Source organism: Corvus cornix, chromosome 1 (genome assembly GCF_000738735.6).
Source record: "Corvus cornix cornix isolate S_Up_H32 chromosome 1, ASM73873v5, whole genome shotgun sequence".
Lineage (NCBI taxonomy): Eukaryota > Metazoa > Chordata > Aves > Passeriformes > Corvidae > Corvus > Corvus cornix.
In genome coordinates this window covers 46,482,905-46,507,763 of record NC_046332.1, presented here as the reverse complement: position 1 = coordinate 46,507,763, position 24,859 = coordinate 46,482,905, and the positions used below count along the sequence as shown (strand labels likewise).

At 39.8% G+C, this 24,859-nt stretch overlaps 2 protein-coding genes across 5 annotated transcripts in view; one reads left to right on the top strand and one right to left on the bottom strand.

The window, feature by feature from the left end:
- NUP58 (nucleoporin 58) overlaps nucleotides 1-16,062 on the bottom strand; it is a 35,893-nt gene extending 19,831 nt beyond the window's left edge. The window contains exons 1-11 of one of the 2 annotated variants that reach the window (XM_039565473.1): nucleotides 15,770-16,062; nucleotides 11,816-11,955; nucleotides 10,459-10,497; nucleotides 8,876-9,028; nucleotides 7,730-7,864; nucleotides 7,135-7,245; nucleotides 4,396-4,420; nucleotides 3,887-3,952; nucleotides 2,973-3,147; nucleotides 1,619-1,698; nucleotides 860-978 (exon numbers count right to left, since the gene is read on the bottom strand). In XM_039565473.1, coding sequence (XP_039421407.1) covers nucleotides 860-978; nucleotides 1,619-1,698; nucleotides 2,973-3,147; nucleotides 3,887-3,952; nucleotides 4,396-4,420; nucleotides 7,135-7,245; nucleotides 7,730-7,864; nucleotides 8,876-9,028; nucleotides 10,459-10,497; nucleotides 11,816-11,955; nucleotides 15,770-15,879 — 1,153 coding nt within the window. In that variant the 5' untranslated portion in view covers nucleotides 15,880-16,062. The remainder of the gene's footprint in view (nucleotides 1-859; nucleotides 979-1,618; nucleotides 1,699-2,972; nucleotides 3,148-3,886; nucleotides 3,953-4,395; nucleotides 4,421-7,134; nucleotides 7,246-7,729; nucleotides 7,865-8,875; nucleotides 9,029-10,458; nucleotides 10,498-11,815; nucleotides 11,956-15,769) is intronic. The other variant, XM_039565481.1, reaches the window with a different exon arrangement.
- A 119-nt stretch (nucleotides 16,063-16,181) lies between these two features.
- The window catches only part of MTMR6 (myotubularin related protein 6), a 29,496-nt gene continuing 20,818 nt past the window's right edge, over nucleotides 16,182-24,859 (top strand). For 2 of the 3 annotated variants that reach the window (XM_010400489.4, XM_039565460.1), the window contains exons 1-3: nucleotides 16,182-16,202; nucleotides 22,572-22,688; nucleotides 24,637-24,799. In XM_010400489.4, coding sequence (XP_010398791.2) covers nucleotides 16,197-16,202; nucleotides 22,572-22,688; nucleotides 24,637-24,799 — 286 coding nt within the window. In that variant the 5' untranslated portion in view covers nucleotides 16,182-16,196. Of the gene's footprint in view, nucleotides 16,203-18,566; nucleotides 18,674-22,571; nucleotides 22,689-24,636; nucleotides 24,800-24,859 lie in introns of those variants that run through there. The other variant, XM_039565453.1, reaches the window with a different exon arrangement.

Sequence of the window (24,859 nt, the reverse complement as noted above, 5' to 3'; positions counted from 1 at the left end):
AAGGAATCTTTCCATTATAGCAGAAACTGCTGAAAACCTTACAAAAAAATCTGTGAAGGCATCCTTCTCATACTCTTGATGGACAAGAAGGTCACACAAAGATAGAGGACCCTCAAGATTCAGCAGATCTTTCATTATGGCAGCTAGGTCTAGACAGTCCTCTTGCTTTTTGACATACAACGTCCAAAGTCTGTGCACCATCCTCTGATGGCAAGATGTTTGAGTACGATTTAGCAGAAAAAGACAAGGACTTGAAATCACTGCTTATTGCAGGACCCGTACCTAAAATGGCCCAAAAGATAAAACTCTCTATAACCACAGGAATGAGAACCAACCAGAAGACTATTGTCCAGAGGTCAGCATTCTTTGACCAGAGAGATTTTCTCAAGATTGAATGATGTGGCAGCAAACAAGACTAAATTTTCTCAGTTGGTCAGAGCTGAAGGCAACACTAACAGGCTCCAAACTACAGACGAGTTCTCATTTTGATCTGGTGCTGACAGAGCAGGCACCATATTTGCCTGGCCAGAAAGCCCAGTGCAAGACAGAAGGTGCCAGACATCAGCTAGAGGCGGAAGGGAAGGAGATGTGGATGTCAAAAGCAAACCAGGCTTAAAAATCACAACTCGGAAAATTGATCCATCTTAAATAGCTCAAGAACCCTTATGAATAGAACCTTTAATTGCAAATCTTTGCACCGAACAACTGCAGAATTTATCTGAACACTAATTTGTTCAGTACATTAAATGAGAAAACCCAACAATAACAAAAGAGAAGAGAGATTAATGACTCAGTTTTCATTATAGGTATAAGTTTGCTAAATTCTTCATGTACAAAAGATTAGAACTGAAACATTTACCTTGCGGAGTTATGTGTGAATTATTTGCTTGAGTAGCAAGATGGTTTTCCAGTTCTTCTATTTGTTGCCTGTACTGCTGCAGCTGTACTTCGAACTGTTCAACCAGGATTCTGAAGTAGCTAGATGAGTAATACAGTGAAATTGTATGATTAAACTTTACTAATTTGTCAGAACTTTTTTACCTGATCTCTATTAGCTGCCAATTTTCATTCAGTTAATGGCACGATTAGGTTGTATGACATTCCTGATGTCACTCTACAACCGGAACAAGTGTGAAGACTATTTCTGATGTCTAAGACAAAGATAATTTAAGTGAAGAAATAAAATACTGATTCTATGAAGCACTCCATATAAATGTTACAAGAAGCAGGGGGAAAAAACCTGTATTATGAAGTTAATAGAATCTTTAAACAGTTGGATTGGACTAGATTACCTTGAAAGGTCCATTCCAAATCCTCTGCCATAAGCAGGGACATCCTGGCCTTGAATATTTACAGACATGGGGCATCCAACATGTCACTGGGCAACTTCTTCCACTTTCACCATGCTCACTGAAAAAGTTTCTTCCTTGTATCTACTTTGAATCTGCCCTCTTCAGTTTAAAATCATCTCCCCTGTCATAACAGGCCCTACTGAAAACTCTGTCCCTGCCTTTTTTACAAGCCCCTGTTAAGTACTGAAAGGCTGCAATGAGGTCTCCTCAGTTTCTCTTCTCCAAGTCATATTATTGACTATTTTTTATGACTAACAGCAACTTACTCTGCTGGGGCTGTATTTTCATGCTGAAGACCAGGAGGAGTTTTCTGTGTTCGCAATGCTATTTCTGCATTCTTTAGCTCCTAAATAAACAGAGAAAATTAATAAAATATAAGGTTCTGCATGAACTGTTCAAAAATAAAAATGCTAGGACTCTACTCTTCATTCACAAAATATTTTCTTTGTGTATTTAACACTGTGATAGAATTTGATCAGAATTGCTCCAAAGAATACACTACCAGAAAGTTGGAGAACTGCAAATACCAACAGAAGTCTGGGGACAGAACGAAAGATAGCACATACTGAAAGCACATTAAGTGCTCAGAAGTTGAGAAAATACTTCACCTAACTCTCAGAGACAAAATTTTTCTATTGTACTTCAGAAATATAATAATTATTGAGAACTAGAGGGAAAAAAAGCAGCCAAGTACAAGGAAGTAACACACCTAAAAGAGAAAAAATAGGACAAAAAAGATTATTTTGACTTTTTAAAAAAATATAAACTAGTTTAGAAAAATGCCTCTATAGAAATGATCAAGCTGTACATGATAATTACAGCATAAACTTCTGCTTAATACTTCCTAACGACTTAACCATTAAGAATTTCTTAGTGCCTGGGTCTGTGATTACACTCAACCCATGTACAGAAATGAGAATATCATTAACAAGCTTTTGTTTTCACAGAAAACTGCTGGCAAGGTGCAACTATAGAGTAAAATAAAGAAAACCATTGAATTTTTGACTTGAGAATAAATTATCACTTATTTATATAGCAAGCAGCCTTGACATGCTAGATGAAATAAAAGGTGGTACAGAACTTAACTTGAAAAGCATCTGCATCAAAACTTGAGCTCAAACTGTCTGCACAGTTAAGACATACACTGGTGGAGGGAGATGTGACTCAGGTTCCCTAAATGAATACTAGAGTGCTAATCAAGAAATTTTGGTCTTGAAACATTATGGGATTTTTTTTCTCCAAAGTTACCAGAAGAACATGTATTTGTATTTTTGCTGCTCCAGAGTCCATCACGTTGTTACAAATGTGTTCACTAGCAGCTGAATATATTACTGAAACTGAACTAAAGTGGACATACATTCCCTTCCACTGCCTTTGATACGTAGGAATGCTTTCCTGAATAGAAGTCATTTGACTGCTGTTGTATTTATCTGAAAATACTGACATCACAGATTTCAGTTTCCCCCAGAAACTTCAAATAGATCAGAAGCGATTAAATTTTTCATCCTGTTTACAACTGCTTAGCTGGGACATGTGTTAACTTGACTAATAAAGAAGGCTAGCTATCCTATATGAAATAATCAACATACAAACTCTACATAAAAGTTATATTCACTATACCTGTGCAGTTTCAACTTTCAGCTTGTCAATATTAAGAATGTTTCTCTGTAATCCACTGGCAACTACAGAGAGAAGTTGTTTCAAAGCTTTAATGTCTTCTTGTACTTTAAGCATTGCTTTAGAGGACATTCTACTAATTTCTTCCTGAACTTGTTTTTGTTCTTTCACAAATTTCCTGGGGAATGTAAAAAAAAAATGGGGGTGGGGAGGAAAGAAACATAACAAAATGAACCTGAAGTACCCAAGTGTTTAGCTCTCGGTCACATTATTTTAATAGCTATTACATTTATTTTTCCAAAACAAAGTACTGAACAGTAAAATTACAGTATGGCATAGTATGATCTTAACTCCTAGCATGTTAATACTGTAAAAAAACAAACCAAAATAAAAACAATCCCCCTCCCCCAAACTCCTCAACTTTAAATAGCAAGTGTTTAAAAATGTTATGCTGACTCCTGACAAACTAAGATATATAGAACAATTACCACTTTGAACTCACAAAACAATGCATGCAGCCTAGCCTACAAACCATTTCCCTCCTGCCCGAGGGAAAACTCTTTTACAATTCTCTATTCCATAGAAGATCCACGATGCACATGCAATACAAACATAAGGTTCGATACTTACTATACACGTGCAACAGGCTTAATACTCCGAGAGAGATGGTTAAGAGTGTATTGTTGGGCAGGCCCATTTGCATAAATGCATGTAAAAGTGAGACTGAAAAAAACCAGACTAAGATTTCAGCTACTGGAATTATCCATCCATTCTGTTCCCAAGGCTGACCTGCTGAAGGGCCTCTGGCTAATAACTTATCCTTCGTGCAGCCTGCAGGAAGGTGTTCTTGTCACAGAGCATCAACAGTATACAATACTTCAGCTAAACAACTATCATAAATAAAAACCACTACTTACTGTAGATTTTCTACATCTTGACATATTACAGGAGGTAGATTTTCATCCTTCAGTGCTTTGCTATCTCTACAGGAGACAATGAACGTTTAGATGGTCCTTCAATACCGCCAAACGTTTTTGCAGACTAGTAAATATCACTAAAACATTCAAGCAAGTGATTACAGAGTTTTGCACCCATTGCATGAATGTTGCAACTAGGAATGATTTGTATTAATGCACACAGATCCTATCCAGGGTCCAAGCCTGTGGTGTAAGCATGGTACACATTTGCAGAAACCATTTTTCAGACCAGATGATCAGTCTATAGCAGGTGCCAGATAAGCTGTAGGCATTGCATTTGAAGGAAGAATTGCAATGCTTAAAATCATGATCAAACATTACTAAATTGCCCATATTGCAAATATTAGTTATGCATATCTTTTTTCAATAACAAATCAGCACAAAAGCTAAAGTATTCGTTTAGGTGTTTCCTATTAAAACATGGAATGCGAAGAAAATCTGACACTTACTCTGGTCTTGTTCCCGTTTTGTCACCTAGAAAATAAAAACTGTAGGTCATAAATGAAGCTCTGAAGAACAAAAAAAAACCCAATCTTAATGAGATTTTAAGAAAGAACTAATAACTACAATCTGCTTGATTTCTCATGATAAGCAGAACAGAAAAAAAGGTTTTAATTTACCCCCCCCTTCAGAGATAACTATCTTGTCAGGAACAATGGTTCAACAGCTGAGGTGCTAATTTCTTGGCACTCAGAGTAACAACCTCTTGTGTCACTATACAAGTCACTACAAATGCATAAACAACTGCAGTTGCATAAGAAATGTTTCTGCTTATGCAGCCTCAACTCACTTCAACCTGCAGCCACAAAACATTCGAGTGCTCAAATTCAGCAATGGCAGTCTCCTCTCAGATATGAAAGCAATGAACATTTGCCCACTGAGCTTCCTAAGAATTCTGCTATTGTATTAACTCCAGAAATGAGTGAGATTTTACAGAACTGAAAATGTTACTGCTTACCTGCCACCTATACTCTCTAAACTACACACCTGTGGATCAAGATACCAAATGCCTCTGAGTGACAGAACAGAGCTGCAAACAGCATCATGCATAACACAGGGCATGACTATTTCTAGTCATGGCTGTGGCAGTAATTGCATTCCATACCACAGCAGTCTGCTAGGAAGAGCACGCACTCAGCCCAAGAAAAAGGCTTCGTCGTCTTCAGCTGAATCCAATTCACATCCTGTCAGCGCCACCAAGACAGAAAGCAGCTACACTGCTAATGCTAGTACCACAGACATTTGAAGCTACACAAGTCAGTGCTCCTGCCAGGAGAAGCTACTACTTTTAGAAGCAACATCTATTTAAACCGTTGGCAGACTCCGTCACCCAGTACTTTAGACAGACTGCACTCACAACCATTCCCTATGCCTTCTGCTAAAGGGGAAAAAAACCACACAAAATTAGGGGGAAAAAAAGCATGAGGGACAAACATCAGAATTTAGGACTTCTTTGTCTGCTGATAATCTAAAAGGCAGAAAACTAAGCACACTTTGCTTTTGCGCTTCAGCCACCTTGTTGTTGCTGTACATCACCATACTTACAAGATACAAATTTCCCATCAGATTTTGCTACTTTCTGGGCAAGTGAGTGCTTCAGATTTTGTATTTTTTAACATTCTCTTTAGCAAAAAAAGGAGGAAAATATGTATTAGAACAGGTTTTTTTCCCCCCTGCAGCCATATTTTAAAGAAATACCAGATGGTCAGTCTTCAGAAGCAAAAACTCTTATAACCAATTCCAGAAGAGATCACAGAGGTGCTAGTCCCTATCTGTCCTGGGGCTCCTGGGGCACTTTTCTTTCATAGCCATATCACCCCCTTCCTTTTCTTCATAAGGAAAAGAGAAATAAAAACCTCAAAACCATGGAACCACCACACTCAAACCTTAATGCAGTTCCCCATATAGTAGTATAAGCAACCGTACTGACAGAACTAAATAGCAGCACATGGGTAGGGATATTTACAAAGGCTGCTTAAGCCAGCACTAGCCATTAAGGGAAACACTTCTGAATTAAAACCTCAAAAAACATAGTCTCCTTTGACATTTCCCACTGCTTAGCTAAGGGATCTCTGCTCATCCTGACAGCAATAGTCCAACTCACCCAGTTCCACTATACAACATATGGGGGAATTCAGGATACGCTATAAGTTTCCACCCTAAAAGGTGAACATAACACTACTACTGAAGTCGATTTTGACTCTGTGGTTCTCTGGTCCTTATTTTATGATACCTGTATGTTATGGAAGTGTTATGATATCCTAATATTGCACTAATGGAAATCCCTAAGTATCAGAGCCTTTTCGTTACTCCAAGTTTCAGTAATAAATTCCAAAAACAATCAACATCATGCAAAGCACTCCAGTTTTGACAGTCAATACGTCCTCTCTTTTACAAGTAACTCTCCACAAATGATGCTACTCTGTAAAGCTGGTTTCTTAGAGCTTATATATATTCTTCTCTTTTAGCTATTGGCATACCTAAATCAAAATTTCAGTCCCAAATGAAATCAAGAGACTAAATTAACAGTACTGATTCCCCAGTAAAAGCAAGGCAAGCATCCATATGTCCATGCTCAGTATTCCCTTAAGTACTTTAAAGCTACTGCAGAAGTAAAGTTTTTTAACTGGTTTTAACAACCTGACAGAACACATAATATAGAACTACACACCACCAGAAACAGTTTTGAAGAGTAACATCTAAAATTAGGACACTTTAGTCGTGCAGGTTTTCAAAAAAACCCCAAGTTTAAGATCTGTTACAGCTAGACAACGCTAGTTCCAAACCAGTGCTTTTCATACTTGCAACACGCTACTTAAACATTGCTCTGCTCCTCCCTCTAGTGACAATCTGACACAAAGCTCTGCAGAAACCTGTGACAGCATCTCAGCAAGCAGCCCTGAGTCTTCACTCCCAAAAAGCTAAAGGATTTAGGTCCTGGTTCTCAAGTCTATATTTATTTTTAAAATAATTAATACTGCATTGCATTTGCAAGCATGATCTTGTTCTTCTGTACAAGCACAGTATCTAAGAATGAAATCAACAGAAATGCCTTTGTTAAGAGGGAAGTAGTTATCAACTTCAATACCACATTCCTAACCAATTAAATGGTTTGCTGTAGTGTTCTGATCATTCTCTCAATTAAAAAAAAAAAAAAAAAAAAAAGGAGTGTTTTAAAACAAACTTACTCTTTTTGTCTGAAGAACTACTAAAATCAATGCCACCAAGACCTTCATTGGCAGTAGTTGAAGGAGCTGCAGTTGTGCCCAGAGTCAAACCCAAAGCATTCTGCCCAAGTCCTACAAGAAATCCAAACAGCATTTTTGCATTTTGCAGTGTTATCAAGACTACAACATAGCACAAATTCTTCCTCTGGAGCTGTGAAATGACAACACTGATAGTGAGATACTTTATTCAGACCAAAACTCACCAAAAATAAGGAGCTTTCCATTTCTCCACAGAGAGAATCAGTCCTGTATCATTGCCCTCTCCCCATACATGATCAACTTCCTTGAGCCAATTATGGGAGTGACAAAGATTTCCTTGCATTTTCATTTTTTAAGAAGTGTTAAATACAAATGAATTTAAGAATAAGAAAGGAGCCAATTATTTCAGTTTCATTTTTATTGTCCATGGATAGCAAGACTGTTCTTAACCGTAACACTTAAAAACTACATTTCCACAGTGTTAACACTTTGTATAAACTAAATCTTACATTATACAATCTGTGACATTAAATGTCACTGCTTTGAGACAAGAGGAAAAAACTAAAATAATGTTCACCTGTTGCTGCTGTGCTTGTATTCTGGAAGAGTGAACCTCCTAAGCCTGCTAAGGCTCCTCCTAAGGAAAGGCCTGTGGAAGCAGTTGTAGTTGGAGCAGTTGCACCACCCAAATTTAAAGTAAAGCCAGTAGTTCCTGCAGAGAAAGGAAACCAGCTTCATGTAGACACTGCCTTCAAATACATCCACAGACAATCTGAAATAACTGAAAGGTCTGAACAGCATCTCTATCATAATTGGATAATAAGCGTTTTTACTTCCTGCAGAGTTTTCACACACAGCCAAAGCCTTTTGAATTATGTTATTTTGCTTTATAACCGCATAACCCTAATTAGTCTGTATTTACCTGCAACCATATAAAAATTTTGGCAGTCTGCCAGAACACTACAGACTCTAGAACCTAACACAAAATTTATTTTACAGCATAATGGAACTCATGATAATGATTTTTATATTAAAATACTGAAATTTTAGTGTTTAATGTTCAACATTAAAATATTTATACAAGACATGATACAACAACATTTCCATAGTAGCTTGAGGTGCCTTTTGGAATTAAGCATCCCAACTTTCAGTAGAATAGGGAAGAATTGAGTAGAGAAAGACCACAAGCATAAAGGGACAGCTAACAGAGGGCACAGAGAGCTGAACTCAAATGCAGAACTTGTAAGGTTAAGAAAAATTAACTCCAGTCTCAATTACCATCATGCTTGGTGCAGTTCAGCCGAGTTAAATATGGTGGCAGGTGTATGACAGTATGAGAAGTGATTAGGAAAAACATTATTTCCACTGCTAGTTAACCATTTCAGGCCACCTGCAATAGGTAGGCATTTTACAAACTTTGCAGATGCACAAGTAGGAAGCTTTCAATCTTCAGCAGAGTTAACAATAAGAGAAATAATTTTACATGATGAATCAGCTCTTGCTACACTTCTAATGACTTGGACTCTATGTTGTCTATATTGCTAGGTACACTGACCATAATTCTATCTGTATTAGGGTACCCAAATGTAGAACTCAAGCAGTCCAATGAACCCCTTTATTTAAGTACAAGATTATGTAAATAATAGAAAAATAAATGTAGAACTGTTATACAATAAAATTTTATTGTTAAACAAACAAAAAATAGCCCCAAACATTTTCCTACCTGCTGCAGGAGTTGATGTAAGAGCAGATGATAATGACAGGCCACCCGCTGAGGTAGAAGTAACAGGTAAAGCAAATGGCGTGGCTGAACCTGCAGGTTTGTTGAAACCTAAACTAAAACCTGTGGTAGCTGCTGATGTGGTGGCAGGTGTGCCTAAAAGAAACCCAAAACCAGTTATCACTCTTGGAACACTCTGAGAATAAAAGCTAAATTCACCACCTCTTCTGCATCTCATTTAACCAGCATGAGTGACATAGCACAAAACATCACTTGCATCAAGTAAAATACTCCCAGAGAACTTTAAAATAAATTTCAGTGGTTTACATCAACTGCACAGACATTTTACTCCAGAATTCCTAGGGATCCAGTGGGCTTCAATTCTGGACTGGCAATTATATCTAGTAGCAATCTTTAAACTGTGTAAAAAGAATAAAAAAAAAAAGCTTCCATCAAAAGCATCTAGTAGGTGACAAACAGTAAATGAAGCTATAAACAACACCACTCAAAATACAGACTACAAATTCTCAGTTAGATGTGCATGCCAAAATGAATGCATATATCCTTCCAATTTGTAAACAAGAAAAATACATTGAGATGTTACTTCCTCAAAGTTCACTTTTGAATATTTTTAAGTAAAGCAATAAACTTCCACTTCCTGCTGTTTTCATGGTAAGAACACACTTCACATTCTAGAATCCCTATTCCAAAATAAAGGAGCGTGCAAATACATACACAACCACTACAGCAAACACATATTTTGTATTCTCAGTAACTGCTGTCTGTTTTGGATGACATAATTTCATCCAGCTAGCGAACAGAATTAATGTTCATCTGCACAGTAGCGACTTCCACATACGATTACATATCACACAGTCTCTTCTGGGTTAGTTGCTGCTCCTCCCTTCTTCTGCCCACTTGATTTGCTTCTTTATTCAACACTATTTTTTCCTATTTATTCATAGTATGGCTTCCTAAGTTCTTTGACTGAAGTGTGTCTTGTAGCACCTCCACCCCTAACAGTCATGATACGCAAGCTCAGTTATTCCTCAGATCTCAGCTGCTGTTTAAAAAAATCAAAACCAAGCCAACAACAACTCATTTACTCCTCTATTTCTAATGACAGCTGCAAAATAGTCACCACAGATGGATCAGAGAAACAAAAAATATCCTCAAAGTCTGTTCCCAGTTCAACCTTCTTTATTCTTCCAGAAGAGGTAATTACCAAATAGATGTGTTCACACAGGGTTCACTAGATCAAGAAATTCCATATAAATATTTCTTTGATAACATATCTCCCTCCCCTCTGCTGAAGGATGAAACTCATTAGGGGAGCATAAATACACAGTTCAACTTTTGATTGTCACTGTTGTACAAGAATTGAATAATCCTTTAACACGTAACAGTGCCCAGAACTGCAGGGCTCCATTCTGATTTATGGCCTTAACATGTGGGCTGTAAAGCAAACTGCAATTAGTAATGGGGAAAAAGCTCACATATGATCACTAACTCTATACGTTTCAAGAAAGATCTGTCTCTTGGGTTTTTTTATCTGCATAACATTAAAATCCAAATTAGGTCCTTACCTAACGTCAGTCCTGTAGCAATAGTTGTTGCTGTTCCTGCTTTAAGAATGAGAACAAATAAACAGGGTAAGAACAGTAGTAGAAGGCTACGGAGAAGTTATGGCAGTAAAAAAACATGAAATAAAATCCTGAAACAATGCAACATTATGAGACAACTACTGTACCAGTTTTTTTCTGTAGTGTATTGAAAATAAGACAAACACAGAAAATAGTATTGGTAAGCACCAGCAGCACAAATGAAAGCACAACTGACTTCAAAAAACATAACTTTTCTTTGTAAGAGGCTGCTAACAAAGAAGCTAATGTTAACACATTAACATGTAAATTATCTGAAATTTCAAATAAATTAAGGTAAAAAGATGAAAACTAGTAATTCTATCAAGTATTTTTTTCAGCCACGTGGTAGTACATAACACCAGCATGTAAACCATCAGATTTACAGTATAACGAAGAGGATTATAGAGTCTGAAGTCCTTGTAAAATCCTGTGTCTTGGTTTAGGGTTTCTGCCCCACTGATAATTTAAAGAGATTATTCTGGACACAGTGTTAGGCCATTTCATATTTTAAAAGCCATCTGATTAGATTATCAGGAGAACCACTGAAAGAAAATTACCCCAATGTAGCCAACCACAGTAATACAAGCTTTCAGTCTATTGCTGAATTTACTTTTAATAGATTGGTTCTTAGAATTTTCCCCATCTACTCATATAAGCATACAAGAAAAAGACTATTTTATCCAGCAATATTGCAGCAATTATTAAGTTATGTCTGCTTGATGGCTGAAAAAAAAATACCCCCAGTCAGAAAAGTTTTATTCTTTTGTAGTCCATTACTCCTGTAAGAAACTATGTTCATAGGCTGAATTAGAGACCTAAGAAAATATTCAATTCCTTCAGGCATGTAGCACTCAAAATCCTCAAACAACAAATTGAGAAAGGTTCACTACTGTAGAATTACAAGTACTGCATCACAAATGCAAACAACCCCACGAAATTTTAAAATACTTTTAAAATCTAAATACACCTCAATCTTAATTCAATTTGGAGTATCCTGGATGAAGAGTTAAGATTTCTAAAATACACCAGGATTCAAACTACAGAACAATTTACACATAGCCCAGGAAGTTTCCTAGTAATTGCATTTGTGTTTCTGCTGCACTGGTACCGCTTAATTCTCAATGAATAATCTTTTAAACTGCTTAATGAAGCCATTTTATAAAACTGTATAAGTAATATTCTGAGCTACAGAACTACCATAAAATAGTAAACACTTTAGGATGACCCAGTTTTTTGAATATATATAATTTATTTCTTTACTGCTGAATCCAAAATCTGCAGTATAAGATTTCTTTTCTACCTGTACTGGTGCTTCCTAGTGTAAAGCCAGTGGTTGATTTTGATCCAAAAAGTCCACTCCCAAAGCCCAATGAAGGAGCTGATGTAGTTGCTGTAGCAGTGGAAGAGCCCAGAGTTCCAAAATTAAGTCCTCCTGTTGAGCTATTACAAAATAAGACTATTAGCAGTAATTCTATTTCAAAATGAAAACAAACCCCCCCCCCCCATTTCAATTTCTTTCTGATTTCATTCACTTTCCCAGACACACACTATTCATCACGAACAACCCAGCTGGGCAAGACAGTCCAACCTCACTGACACTGAGCAGAAAGAAGGAGCCCATTTCCCTCCTTCCTTCCACAGCTCCATAACTCTCATTGCTTCCCTGACACTAACTCCAGCATTTGTTCAACTGCTGTTGAGCTGACAGATCTTACTAGACGTCTTGGATATTTAAACTTTCCTGTGTTACAATATCTCATTCATTCTGCCTAATTGTTCTCCCTGTGCTACTGAAATGAGAGAACAAATGCTAGAGGAAGCACAAAGATGATAACAAATCTGTATGAAGATTTTTTCAAAGCAGGTTACAAGTCCAGTTAGTTATCTCTGACCAGAAACTTCAACCAGTGTTGCTTTCTTTCATTCTTAAGTGATAAGCAGAGATACAGAACCATTCACATCAACAGCACAACTTCACTATCTTGCTATCAAAACGCACTGAAGCATGAATTAATTTTCTAACCAAAATGCTATCCTTTTGCACAGGTGCCAACCATATTCCTACTGTACTTTTTCAGACTGTCTACCTGTCAGAAGGTTACAGAAAAAAAACTTCCAGATCTATTTTTACAGGTGAAGAGAAAGAACAAGAGAGAATCAGATCAGTCATCCCTAGGAAAATGAAGGCTTTAATATTTCTTTTGGATAACTACACATTTTAGAGATTTCATGCCAAATAGAGAACAAGCTTTACAGTTAGCACAGAACACAAGAGAATACAATAATCATGGTTATCTCCAGCCAATGAAATTGCAGGTACTAGCACCCAGATGAGTCTATGGTTTTAAAAATTTTGTTCTTAATTGAGGAAAGAACAGATGAATAATTTATCAGATGAGTAACAGTAACTTCCGGGTCCCATTTGTGAGCCTTTTTAGAAACAGGGTTTGGTTTTCACAAACACTTCTGTTTAAGTACAACAGCAGCACTGAAACAAAATGCAATTTAGACTTCAGGCTAGTAGGTGCCAAGGAGTTCTTTCTTTCAGATGTTTTAGTATTCTCTCATTGCTCCCTAATCTCCTCTCTCTTTTTGTATGAGGGCAGTTCCTAAAATAACAAGTCAAACACAAAAGTAAATCCTTAAAAAAAGGTACAATTAGCTCTTGAATTAGAACTCTTCAAACTATCTATAAAACTGATCATGGCAAGCCCAGCTGGTTGCAAGTTCAGAACTAGGTGTGAGTTATTTTTTAGGCAGTAATTTGGGAAGCAGAGTGGCCAAGAAGTTTAGAAGGACAAAGACTCACTAACTGTCCCATAAATCCAGAGCATTTCAGCCGTCCTTACTTCCAAAATTTCAACATACCAAAATGCAGCACCATGACCTAAGTGCTTGTAAACTTAAACACACAAAATGGTGCTTCTCTCGCTAGTCAAGAGCTTATGTGTCTCATCTTTTTTCCAGTAGATGATGCTTCTGTTAAAGTTTTTTGTGTTACAGCATTCCCATAGAAGAAAGCTAAGGTACAAACTATGATACCCAGCACTATAGGAGGACAAAAAAAAACCCCAAACCAACACAAATAAAATGAAGTGGCCTTTTTTCCAAGGTAGAAAGAATCCAAAAATGTAGGAACAAAGTAATGGCAGCATTCTCACCAGCAGGAGAAAGCATGGGCCAGAAGGACACAGATGGAAGGAGGAAGAGCTCAGGTCACTGAAGTCAGGCCTGAACTCTTAATTCTAGAGCTAGATTGAAGCACTGCACCTGGCTAAAGCGTGAGATGCAGAACACCAACTAAAAAGAGTGCAAGTACCTGAAAGGCTACTGGTGCAAAGCAGGAATTAGATAGGCTGGCAGGTCACAAAGGCTTTTGGCTACCAGAATATAGTCTTTGGTCACATACTATTTATGCTTGGACCAGACAACCAAATTCTTTTTCTCCCAACACCTGGCAATATCATCTTAGACCCAGATCAGAAGAACAGCTTCTTCTTACAGTCTCCAACATGTTCTCAAGCAAACTATCTCATAGGGATGCTCAAGAAGCAGATAGAAGGCACCTTCCTCTATGATATTTCTTGACCAACAGCTCTGAAGACTGGTCCTGCTTGTAAAAATAAATAAATGAACAAAAATGCAGAGCACCATACTGCTATTACTTAGCACCTATTAAACTTTGTTAAGGGATAGGAAAGCCAGACGGAACACAAAAAAACCCCACCAAACAGAAATATTTAAGTTCAACAGGCAGTTTTTTAAGGTGCATATCAACAAGATAAAAGAGTTTCCCTTATTTCACTACGTTTAGAAGAATGGTTTTGAATTAAAAAATATTATTTTAACTTGTTCATTTTAATCACAGGAAACCTACATTAAGAAGGCATAAAGCAAAAGAGCAAAAACTCTTTACCTAAAGTCCACATCAGTTTCACTACAGGAGTTAAAATAAACAAAAACCCAAAAAACAAACAAACAAAAAAACCCCCCCAAAACTAACCAAACAAAAAAAACCCCAAAAACAAAACAAAAAACACCCCCCCCAAAAAAACCTCAAAACCCCCACATCCCCAAACAATCCCTCCCCCCAAAACAAGCAGCAATAACATAAGAAAGTCATCCATCTGTCACAACCACAACATCTACATTATTACAAGAAACTCAGAAATCTTGTTCCCTCTCATATGGGTTTCCAAAGAAGCAATACTGCCATTTAATCCAAGGATTAAATGGATGTCCTTCAGATCCAGATGTTCTGTTCTCTCCACCTCACAATCCTATTTCCTGACGTTTCTAACAGGTATTTCCAAATGTATCACCTTAAGCGAATCTCCCTTGAGTAATCGCCCCTGTCCATTTAGTTTACACTACAGTGATCAATTCTGATCACGTTTGGGAAAATCTCTGACACAAAGTCCCATAAAAGCCTTATTCTTCAACAGAAGTACAACAGCAAGCAGGTCAGAATAAACAGGCTCTGCTAGTCCAGTTGTGTGCAAAGAAACAGAAAACAGAAAAAACCCCACCAACAAGAAAAACTTACCTGTTATTCTGAGAAGCCTAAACCATAACGCTTTGAGTACAGAGCCTGCTGTATATCACATGCACAAAGATCTCCTTTTCCTCTAAGATACTGTACGCCAAACACAAGGTTATTTTTGTCCGAAAGTGTAAGATCGAACCTAACTTTGAAAACACGTACGGAACATCACTTTTGGACACTGAACACGTGGGCTCTGGCATCAAAGTGCTCCACGCCGCGGACACAAACTCAGGCTGACTCTGAGAGAAACCTGGATACACAACTGATTCACATCCTGCGTTCAGAGCGACAGGGTGAACCGTGGAGGGAGGAATCCAAAGCCAAACCAAAGCACAATAAGAAGAACAACTCTCTTAATTATTAGCTGCTGAACAGGTCGCTCCCTACGTTTCTGCTGAAGGCGCACGCCGGGAAGGAGACAAGGCAAGGAGGCCGGAGCAGACACGGTGCAGCCGTTTCGCCCGCGCACCAAGGGCCCTGCGGCCGGGACTGCCGGAGCCCCGGGCCCCTCCAGGAGTGGGCGAGGCGCCGAGCCACGAGCCCGGGGCAGGGACTCGCTCGCTCACTCACACACATACGTACGGGCCACCCCGACCCTCCGCACCACGGGGGCCCTGGTTCGGGCTGGGCCCGGACCCGCGCGGCAGCCTCAGGCCGCGGGGGGCTGCCGGCACGGCCGAACCGAGAGGGGTGGGGGCGCCGCGTTACCTCGGCGTGGCGGTTCCGAAGGAAAAGCCCCCGACTGCTCCTCCTCCTCCTGCCCCGGCGGCCGCCGTGGAGCCCAGGGTGCCCGCGCCGAAGGAGAAGCCCGCAGACATGGCGGCGGCGGGAAGAGCCGGAGAGCGGGGCCGGGAGCCGGAGGCGAGGGCCGGGTCGGTGGGTGAGTAGGTCGGACGGTCGTGGGGTGGCGGCCCCTCAGCCCCGCATGGCGCCCGCCACCAACTGCAGAGCGAGCGGCGGCACCGAGCGCGCGGACGGACACCGGCCACGCTCCCCTCCGCGCGCCCGCCGCAGTGCACCACGGGACGGCCTGACGGCCCTTAAAGAGACAGTAACCCCCGGAAGTTGGGTTGGAAAAGACCTCTGAGATTGGTGCGTCCACCTTATGCCCCAGCACCACCAAGTCGACTGGACCATGGCAGTGAGTGCCATATCGTCGCTTAAACACCTCAAGGGACGGTGGCTTCTCCACAGTTCTGATGTTTAATCTTTTTTTTTTTTTCTTTTAATCATCCTTTCTGTGAAGAAATTCCTACTGTTGCATGGTTCTGGAATCTGGGTTCCAGGTCTTTCCAACCTAAACCTCCCCTCACGCCGCTTAAGACTGTGTCCTTTGATCCTGTCACTTGTTACCTGGGAGAGGAGGCTGACCACCACCTGGCTACAGCCTCCTTTCAGGCAGTTGTAGACAGCGATAACAGCTCAGGGCTCCCCCCTGAGCCTCCTTCTCTCCAGGCTAAACACCCCCAGCTCCCTCAGCTGCTCCTCACAGGACTTGTGTTCCAGACCCTTCCCCAGCTCTGTTGCCCTTCTCTGGACACGCTCCAGCCCCTCAATGTCCTTCTTGTAGTTAGGGGCCCAGAACTGAACACAGGATTGGAGGTGCATGCTTCTGGCTCATGTTCTGCCACTGTCGACCAGCAAAGCATTGCCAGCAGGTCGGGGAAAGGATCCTAGTGAGTCCATATTTTTGTGTGCATGACTGGAATGCCATTCATATGAGGAAAGGCTGAGAGAGCTGGGAGTCTGCAGCTTAGAAAGGCTCAGGGGGCACTTACATAATGTACATAAATTCCTGAAGGGAGGGTTCAAAGAGCACAAAGCCAGGCTCTTCCCAGCGGTGCCCAGTGACAGGACCAGAGGCAGTGGGCACAGACTGAAATATGAGAGGTTCCATCTTAACATCAGGAAACACTGCTAGAGGGACTGAGAACTTACCAAGTTGCCCAAATAAGTGGTGGTGGAGTCTGAATCTCTAACAATACTTAAAAACTGCCTGGACATGGTCTTGGGCAACTGGCTCAGAGGGGCCCTGTTTAGGCACGTGTCTCTGGAGGCACATCCAGAGACAACAAAAAGAACCATCTTTGAGGAATATCCTCATGTGCAAGACTCACAGACTGAAACAGAGGCCTGGATAACCAGGGAATGGCTCATTTCCCACACACCTACTGTCACCCCATTATTAGGAAAATTAATCCAAGATGCCACTGGTTTATGTCCAAAAAGGAGACAGAGGAGTCCTGTAATTTATTCAAGTAAAGGGAGAGGCCATGGAGCATTTCCCATGGGGTCTCTTAAATTGTTGGGGGACGCAGCCCCCTTTTTGTCCTAAGTTCCCAGGTGCATCACCCTCTTCCCCACTGGCTGGGATACTCAGAAGGTACAGACTTCCCAAATCGCCTGCTCTATGCCCCCCTTTAATATGCACCTCCCCTTCTGTTATATAAAGAAAGAAAAAGAAACAATTAATAATTCTATTAAGTCTTTGTTCTTTTTCTCTAGGTTCAGGAATTTAACATTGCCTTGGCTGAGCAAGGGTCTGTGTTGATTAGTAACCTTTTGCAGAACTAATAGTTTCTTCTGTTGCTTCCCTATCTGTAAGTTCCTAGCCCTATCCACAAGTGGATTCACACGGTCTGTTTGTAAAGACACATTCGTCTTATTCCTTCCACCTGGGATAGTATCTGACTGCAAAAATGTATTCAAAGCAATGTATTAATTCAAAGCAATATATTAACAAACTGTAATCCCTAACAAAAGCTAGGAGGAGATAATCATTCAGCACGCACGGGTACGATTCTTAGACATCTCCATGGGGTAGAAGACAGGTTTGGCCCATTGACTGATCCCAGAAGTTATGATGGAGTCTTCCCTAATTTCTCACTCTTAACTCACTTTTATATTATTCCTTTATGTCTAGGTGGAGACTGAGTGACTTTAGTAATGTATCTTACTCAGTGAGGGGTGGTCGTACCTTGGCAGGGGGGTATCTCAGGATAGTACCTGAAATAACTTGGTGATGGGAACATGTATCAGCCCAAGGAGAGAGATTTCACCATGGCTGCTGATTCAACAGCAGGACCTCTTTCTTTATCTCCCTTGGTTTTCAGCTGCTGTGCGGCTTATCAGCTGGAAAGCACCACCAAGTCCCCACATCTGCAAGGATTTCGACTGAGCCTGGCTGCGGGGTCTCCCCTCTGCTCCGCCCTCCGTTTAGTCCCCCTTGGGTTATACTGTGTGTGGGAGGTCGGGTGCGCCGACCGCGTTCCACCCGGGAGTAACAACCGTGTTTCCCTTTGTACCTTCCTTACCGGTACCGTTTTACCCCCAGTCATTTTCCCACCCGGGAGTAACAACCGTGTTTCCCTTGTACCTTCCTCACCGGTACCGTTTTACCCCCAGTCATTTGCCCACGCTCCCGCCATTCCCGCCGCCCGCCGCGCGGGGGCGCTGAAGGGCGCGCGCCGCGCTGGCCCCGCCCCTTTTCCGGCGCGGCCCCGCCCCGGAAGCGCAGCCGGAGCGGCCGCCGGCCCGGCTCTGTGGCAGCGGCGGGCGGGAGGCGGCTGTGGTCGGGGGGGCACCGTCATGGAGCACATCCGCACCACCAAGGTACTCCCGGTGCTGCTGCACGGGCGGGGGGCGGCAGGAGAGCCGCGGTAGCTGTGGGGCCGGGACGGCCTGCCCAGCCCATCGCGGCCGCTGCGGGCGAGGGCGTTGTTGTTTTCCCTCCCTCCTGCTGTTATGTGGCTCGTGCCTCCCCGCGAGGGGCTCTGGAGCGGCCCGTGGCGCTCGAAGGGGTGGAGGGCTCGGGGCATGCTGCTCCAGTGGGGCCCCATGTCTATAATAAGGGGAAGACGCTAAAAATCCTGGTTTAGGGGGTTTTGTGGTGGAGTGGGGAGCAGGAGAAGCGAGCTGGGAGAGGACTGCAGTTGTTTTGTGTGCTCTGGATATGGTTCTGTGCAGCTTTTTCTAATTTTGGAGGCAAATCGGTTGTGAAAACAACTGATCTGTTTTTTTTGTTTTTGAAGACTCTAGTGTGTGTTGTTAAATACGCAGGCCGTCAGTGCATGTGTAATGTGTTAGGCTATTAAAAAAATGTCAGCCAAGCTGTAGTTGACATTTTGGACTTCTCTGACTTTTATTTCCTATTATTAGTATGTTAGTATTCTTTGTATAATGAAGATGCAAAAGGAAGGTTTTCTTGTTGTGACTAATTTTTAAGAAAGTTTTTAAGTCACAGCTTTTATGGAATTAAATTTCTAACAGTATTTTTCTCACCTTGCTCATCATCCCTGACTGCAAAGGTTGCTGAAAAGACTCCCTCTGTCTCTTGGGTCCTGGAAATTGTCAAGTGATTACTTCCTGAACGTGGTAGTCCGATTTTAAAGTGGATTTATAGATATGTTTAGAGAAGGAGTGTTCATATTATTGTCCAAATAGTGGATTTATAACCAATAATTACATAAAGGAGCAGACTTTTAAATTTTTTGAGTAACAGCTTACGTAACTTTTATAAAAATGTGTATAGCTACTTTTATTTTTCATATATACGTGTATATGTGAAACAGAAGGAAGGTCTCTGATGAAATTACTGTTAGTGGCACTTTATTAATCTTGCACCATGCTGACAGATTGGAGATAAAGTTTCTTTATCAGCCTGTTTATTTATAAACATGTAAGTCCTTGTTTGGAAACTTAATATTGTATTGCTACAGTCAGTAGCTGATTTTGAAATTAAAGCTAGACTAAGGCCAACGAGACTTGATGATCAGAGTAGCTGTTTCAGACCTGAAATTGAGACTAGAAAGGCTGCAGGTTGCTGACTTCCTTGCATCAGATTGTGTTTCTGCATGTTTTTGGAGCACTGCTAAGGAAAAAAATACTTCATATAACAATATAACTGAAGAGAGAAATGAGCTCTGAACACAGTTTGTAAGATGCAAGACTTACTACTTGAAGGAATTATTTTTATAATTCATACCAAAAAAAAATTATACATTCTAAAAAACCAGTGTCATGGTGAGAAATAGTGTGGTATTTCTTTTGTTACAACTGTGTTTCTTGCTTAGCTTTTTGTAAGCTGTTGGTTTATCGAATATCTAGATGGATTAAAATGCATATAGGAGAGCATTGCAGGTATAGGAAGCAAGAAAAGTAAAGTACAACCTGCACTGTGGGTCTTTAAAGTTCAATTTGTGTGTAGGTTCAAGTTGGATCTCATGCCAACTGTTCTGAGACATCCCTGCTTTGTCTATTCTGATGGCATTCCTGTTTTTTCAGTTTAGTTTAGTTAAGTCATAGTGAAATAAACTTGAAATAACAGTGCTGTCTTGTGTAAATTAACTGCTGTACAGGGCAGCTGTTATCCCCAGGAGAAGGTGATGGAATAGGTTTTATACCTCCTCCAACTTCAGTTTGCTGGGAATGGTGAAGTTAAAATTTTCTTAAAACTGTCAACACAGCTACCTGAAGTTAAGTTAAGGTTTTTGTGAAATTAAACTGTCCAACAGATTTATGTTGAATATGGAAGTGAGGTCAATTTAAAAATAACTTCTGAGAGTTTTATATTTATATTTATGTAGTAACAAATGATCAAACTCAATTTATTAAGTGTGGTGGTGAAATTAAGAATATGTGGTTTTACCGTGAATCTTTAGTATCCTTAAGGATATTTTAAAGCAAAATGTAGTAGAAAAGACTGAAAATTCTTCAGTCAAATCTGTTTGCATATTTGACATCAAATCTGTTTTAGTGAAAATACTGCTGGATTTCTATTGGAGATGGAAAATTTTGCTTAGTTTGCTAAATGAAATTAGACAACAAAAAAATAAGCTGTATAATAACCTGAATCAGGTTTAAATGAATGTGTCATCTATGGAGGCTGAATCTAAATAGCACTTCAGTTGTCTTTAAGAAAAGTTTATCTATGACTTAGCTTACAGAATTCTTGAAGACTTTACCTATTTAGGTGGAAGTTGGAGCACTAATGGCTGTCCTCATCTAACATAGAAATACAGCTTTGAGAAAAGCTGCCTTGTTACACGGAGGTGAAGGAAACCTTGCATGCCAGGATTTTGTGGGTTGTGTTACTGGAGCAAAGCTGGAGCAGTTTCTGTGCACTTCTCAGTTTGCTGGGGAGGTGCAGTGCCAGGTACCGGAGCAATTATTGCTGCAGACCTGCCCAGTATGAATTCTGTGTTTTGGCTGTGGTGTATTCACTTATGCCACTCTATACCAGAGGACTGATACCTTGGGGGTTTCAACATAAATGTATTTTAAGGTACTGAGGCATGTAGTTTCCAATTTTTTAGCTTTCTAAACTGAAATCTAGAATATTATCGTAGTGTTGATTTCTAGTATACATTTGTATTTCCTTCATTCTATTTTGTGTTTGTTAAGTTGGTTTTTTAACTTTCAAAAGCAAAATTAGGCCTTTCTAGATCATAAGAAATACCTGGGTTTTTTCTGTTTTGTATGTACCTTTAGTAGGTAAATGCTAGATAGATTTGTACATAGGAATTAAAAATTGCTTTAACATCAGCACAGTAGATTTGGGCTCTTCCTTGTTGCCTCCTCTGGGTGCTGGTCTTGCTGGTGTGGAAGTTTTTGGCGTTCTGCCATGCATTTAATGGTAGCACATAGTTTTAACTTGGCATTAACGAGATAGTGCTGCCAAGAAATAGAGGAATGTGTGGAGATAAGCCATTCGCTGCACTCCTTTCCTGTTCTTGCACACAAAGAATCAGGTAATGCTTGGTTCAAATAAAGCACTCTGTGGAGCCCATGAAGTTAGGAGGAGCAGATAAAATGCAGGCTATCTAGAAATAATTTTTCTTTTGAAATATTTTCCACAGGGTTGAGATAACAATGTTGATGGAATACCAGGAGTCATTGGCCCTTGTGAGGCTCAGGCCTGAATTATCTGCTTCAAATGCCAGCACAGTCCTTGAATTTCTAGGGGGTTTTTGTAATTATTAGTATAATGTTTGCATTTTGTTAAGAATGTGTTTTGACTATGAGGCAAGGTTATAATAATATAGATTTTTGAAGTTGGAGAATTTATAAAAGACAGTACATAGCTAAAATTGAAATCAGGAGAGCATAATCTTTATGTCTTGGAGCCTGCAGACAGCCAATAAAGCATGTTGCTGAGATCAGCTGTTAATTCAGTGCTGGCACCTCGATAACAGGAAATTTTTAGTGTATGTTTGCTGTCTTTTGGGGAAGCAGCCTAAAAGCTTAGTAATTAATAATTCTTCCTTGTAAAAAAGCCTGAAACTAAAAAAAGCTTAATACTTCTGTAATGAAACAGGATATTTGAACTAGTTGGTCTCAAAGCTTGTGACCACTATAGTTTGGCCCGAATAGCCTTGTGTGTGCTGTGTTACGTTTCCTACCATTTTCAAAATTATTGCACAAACTGACAAAGCCTTTGCTAAGTTAGGATTTACATCTCTGCAAAAATTAAAAATTAAGTTTTATTCCCCACTCCCCTTTTTTGTTACAGGTAGAGCAAGTGAAATTACTGGATAGGTTCAGCACAAGCAATAAGTCACTGACGGGAACTCTGTACCTTACAGCAACTCATCTGTTATTCATAGATTCAAGCCAGAGAGAGACGTGGGTAAGGATAATGAATGCTTGCAGCTTAAAGGCATGGGCTCTCCAGATGCATTTGTTCTTCCTGATCTAAGGTTGAATTTGTTTACTAAAATGTTCTTTGTTGTTACCTCTACTCTCCTCCTTCATGGTATCATAATAAGTTAATGGTTCACAGATTATACTCTTGCGTGACACTGCTGCAGTTGAAATCAGGTCATGTTGAAAATTTTGACTTTTCCTCAAGCTGCTGTAATTTCTTCTGTAGCCTTAACTGGTATTTCTGAATGCATGTGTAGTTGTTTTCTTTAAATAACTGACTGGCACCATAATTCTGAGGCAGGAGTGGGAGACCTGATACATAGGTTAAGCATCAGGTTTAAAATTTCAGAGTTAACTTACATTGTAATTAGATTGTATTTAGGTTAAATGAGATAGCAAAAATCCTAAGATCTCGGGTTTGGTGGAATATCAAAGATAACATGCACTTTTTTAGAGCAGTAAGCAGCTGTTTCTTCACAAGTGTTCATCTCTGGAATAAAAGGTTTCAGATGGGGCCACAGCTGTTTGTTGACCATTACCAGTGTTGTGCAGTCAAAGCTGGCTAGTACAGTAATTCCCATTAGTTTTTATGCTCAGTGCCCTGATGGCATACATGTGGAGATCAAGTTGTGGCTCCCACTGGAGCCCAGCCACTTGGCTTGAGTTAGTGCCTTAAGTCTTTCATCCTCCAGGATGAAATATCATCTCCCTGGCTGTGGTTATAATTTTTTTTTTTTCTGTAGGTGTATTTTCCTGGATTACCCTTAATCCTGTATCTTGGTTATCTGACTAAATGCCTTGTGGTGCTTTCAAGAAAATTTATTTTTCTGTTATTTTTTCTTGGATACAACGTACAACTTTGTACAAACCAAACTGTTATCTTTTCCTACAGAATGGGTTTTTGGGGAGAACACGGTTCAGAAGCATTGCTTGCTTGCACTTCCCTATGCACTACATTAAAAGGTTTCATTTTGGGGAAATTGAACCTATACTCCAAGTACTGCATTTTTGATGATAATGCAAATACCAAATATAATTATCATAATGTCTCCATGATAGTCTCTTTGTAAATGCATATTTGGCAGCATAGTTTTCATATGCCTGTCAAATTCTGATCAATGTTTAAGAGGATTTGATTGCTTCAGTGAGGTAATTGAAATTCTATCGAGAACATCTTGTTCAGTTGAGGTAATGTATCTGGACCTTTCTTCCCACAGTTGAACAGATGTTACTTTCCATGTGTTTGCCTAAATCTTGTGTAGATTTGCCACACAGATGAATCTACGGAAGGCTTTTGTATGTCCATTGCTGTGGCAGTTCTGTTAAAGTGGTCATAAACATTTAGCTGAGAAACTGTCATGTTTATCTAATACAGCAAGTAATATAGGAGATGTTTTTCTTACGTCCTGTTTCTTCTGTAGATGTTAAATACTGGAGTTCTGACATCTTCAGGATCTTCTTTATCTTTCAAACATTGAATTCTTTTCCCTTACTTGCTTTATTTTGTCTGAAAATTCTGAAGTATGTTCCTGTAGATCCTTCAATAAAATAGATATCTTGTCTGGACGCTGCCTAATGAGATATAAGCCTGTCAGTTAACAAAGTTAAAAGAAGACTGAACAACCACATTGGAGTTTTACATTTCACTTTTGCATTTAGAAGGATATTTAGTGTTTCTTACAAACACTAGGTAACACTTCAAAATGACAGAAGAGAATAATTAAATTTTTATAAATTTTAGTATCCTGATCAAAATGGCATTCTTGGATTTCTGCCTCTAAATGTATTTCTTTTTATAACTGACCGACAAAATTAGTCAAAATCCATATTCAGCATTGCTTAGTGTGTTGTCTTATATCTGCTGATCTAAACAGTATGCTGTTCTTATTTTTCATCAGCATGCTTACTCTGTGAGTTTTTGTATGTCACAGATACTACATCATCACATTGCTGCAGTGGAAAAACTTCCCTTGACTACTTCTGGCTGCCCCCTTGTCATCCAGTGCAAGAACTTCAGGATAGTTCACTTTGTTGTACCCAGAGAGAGAGATTGCCATGACATTTATAACTCTTTGCTTCAGCTATCAAGAACAGGTAATACTTGTAGCTAAAAAAGCCTTTGCAGTATATGCATGGATAACAAGTTGGGGGGTG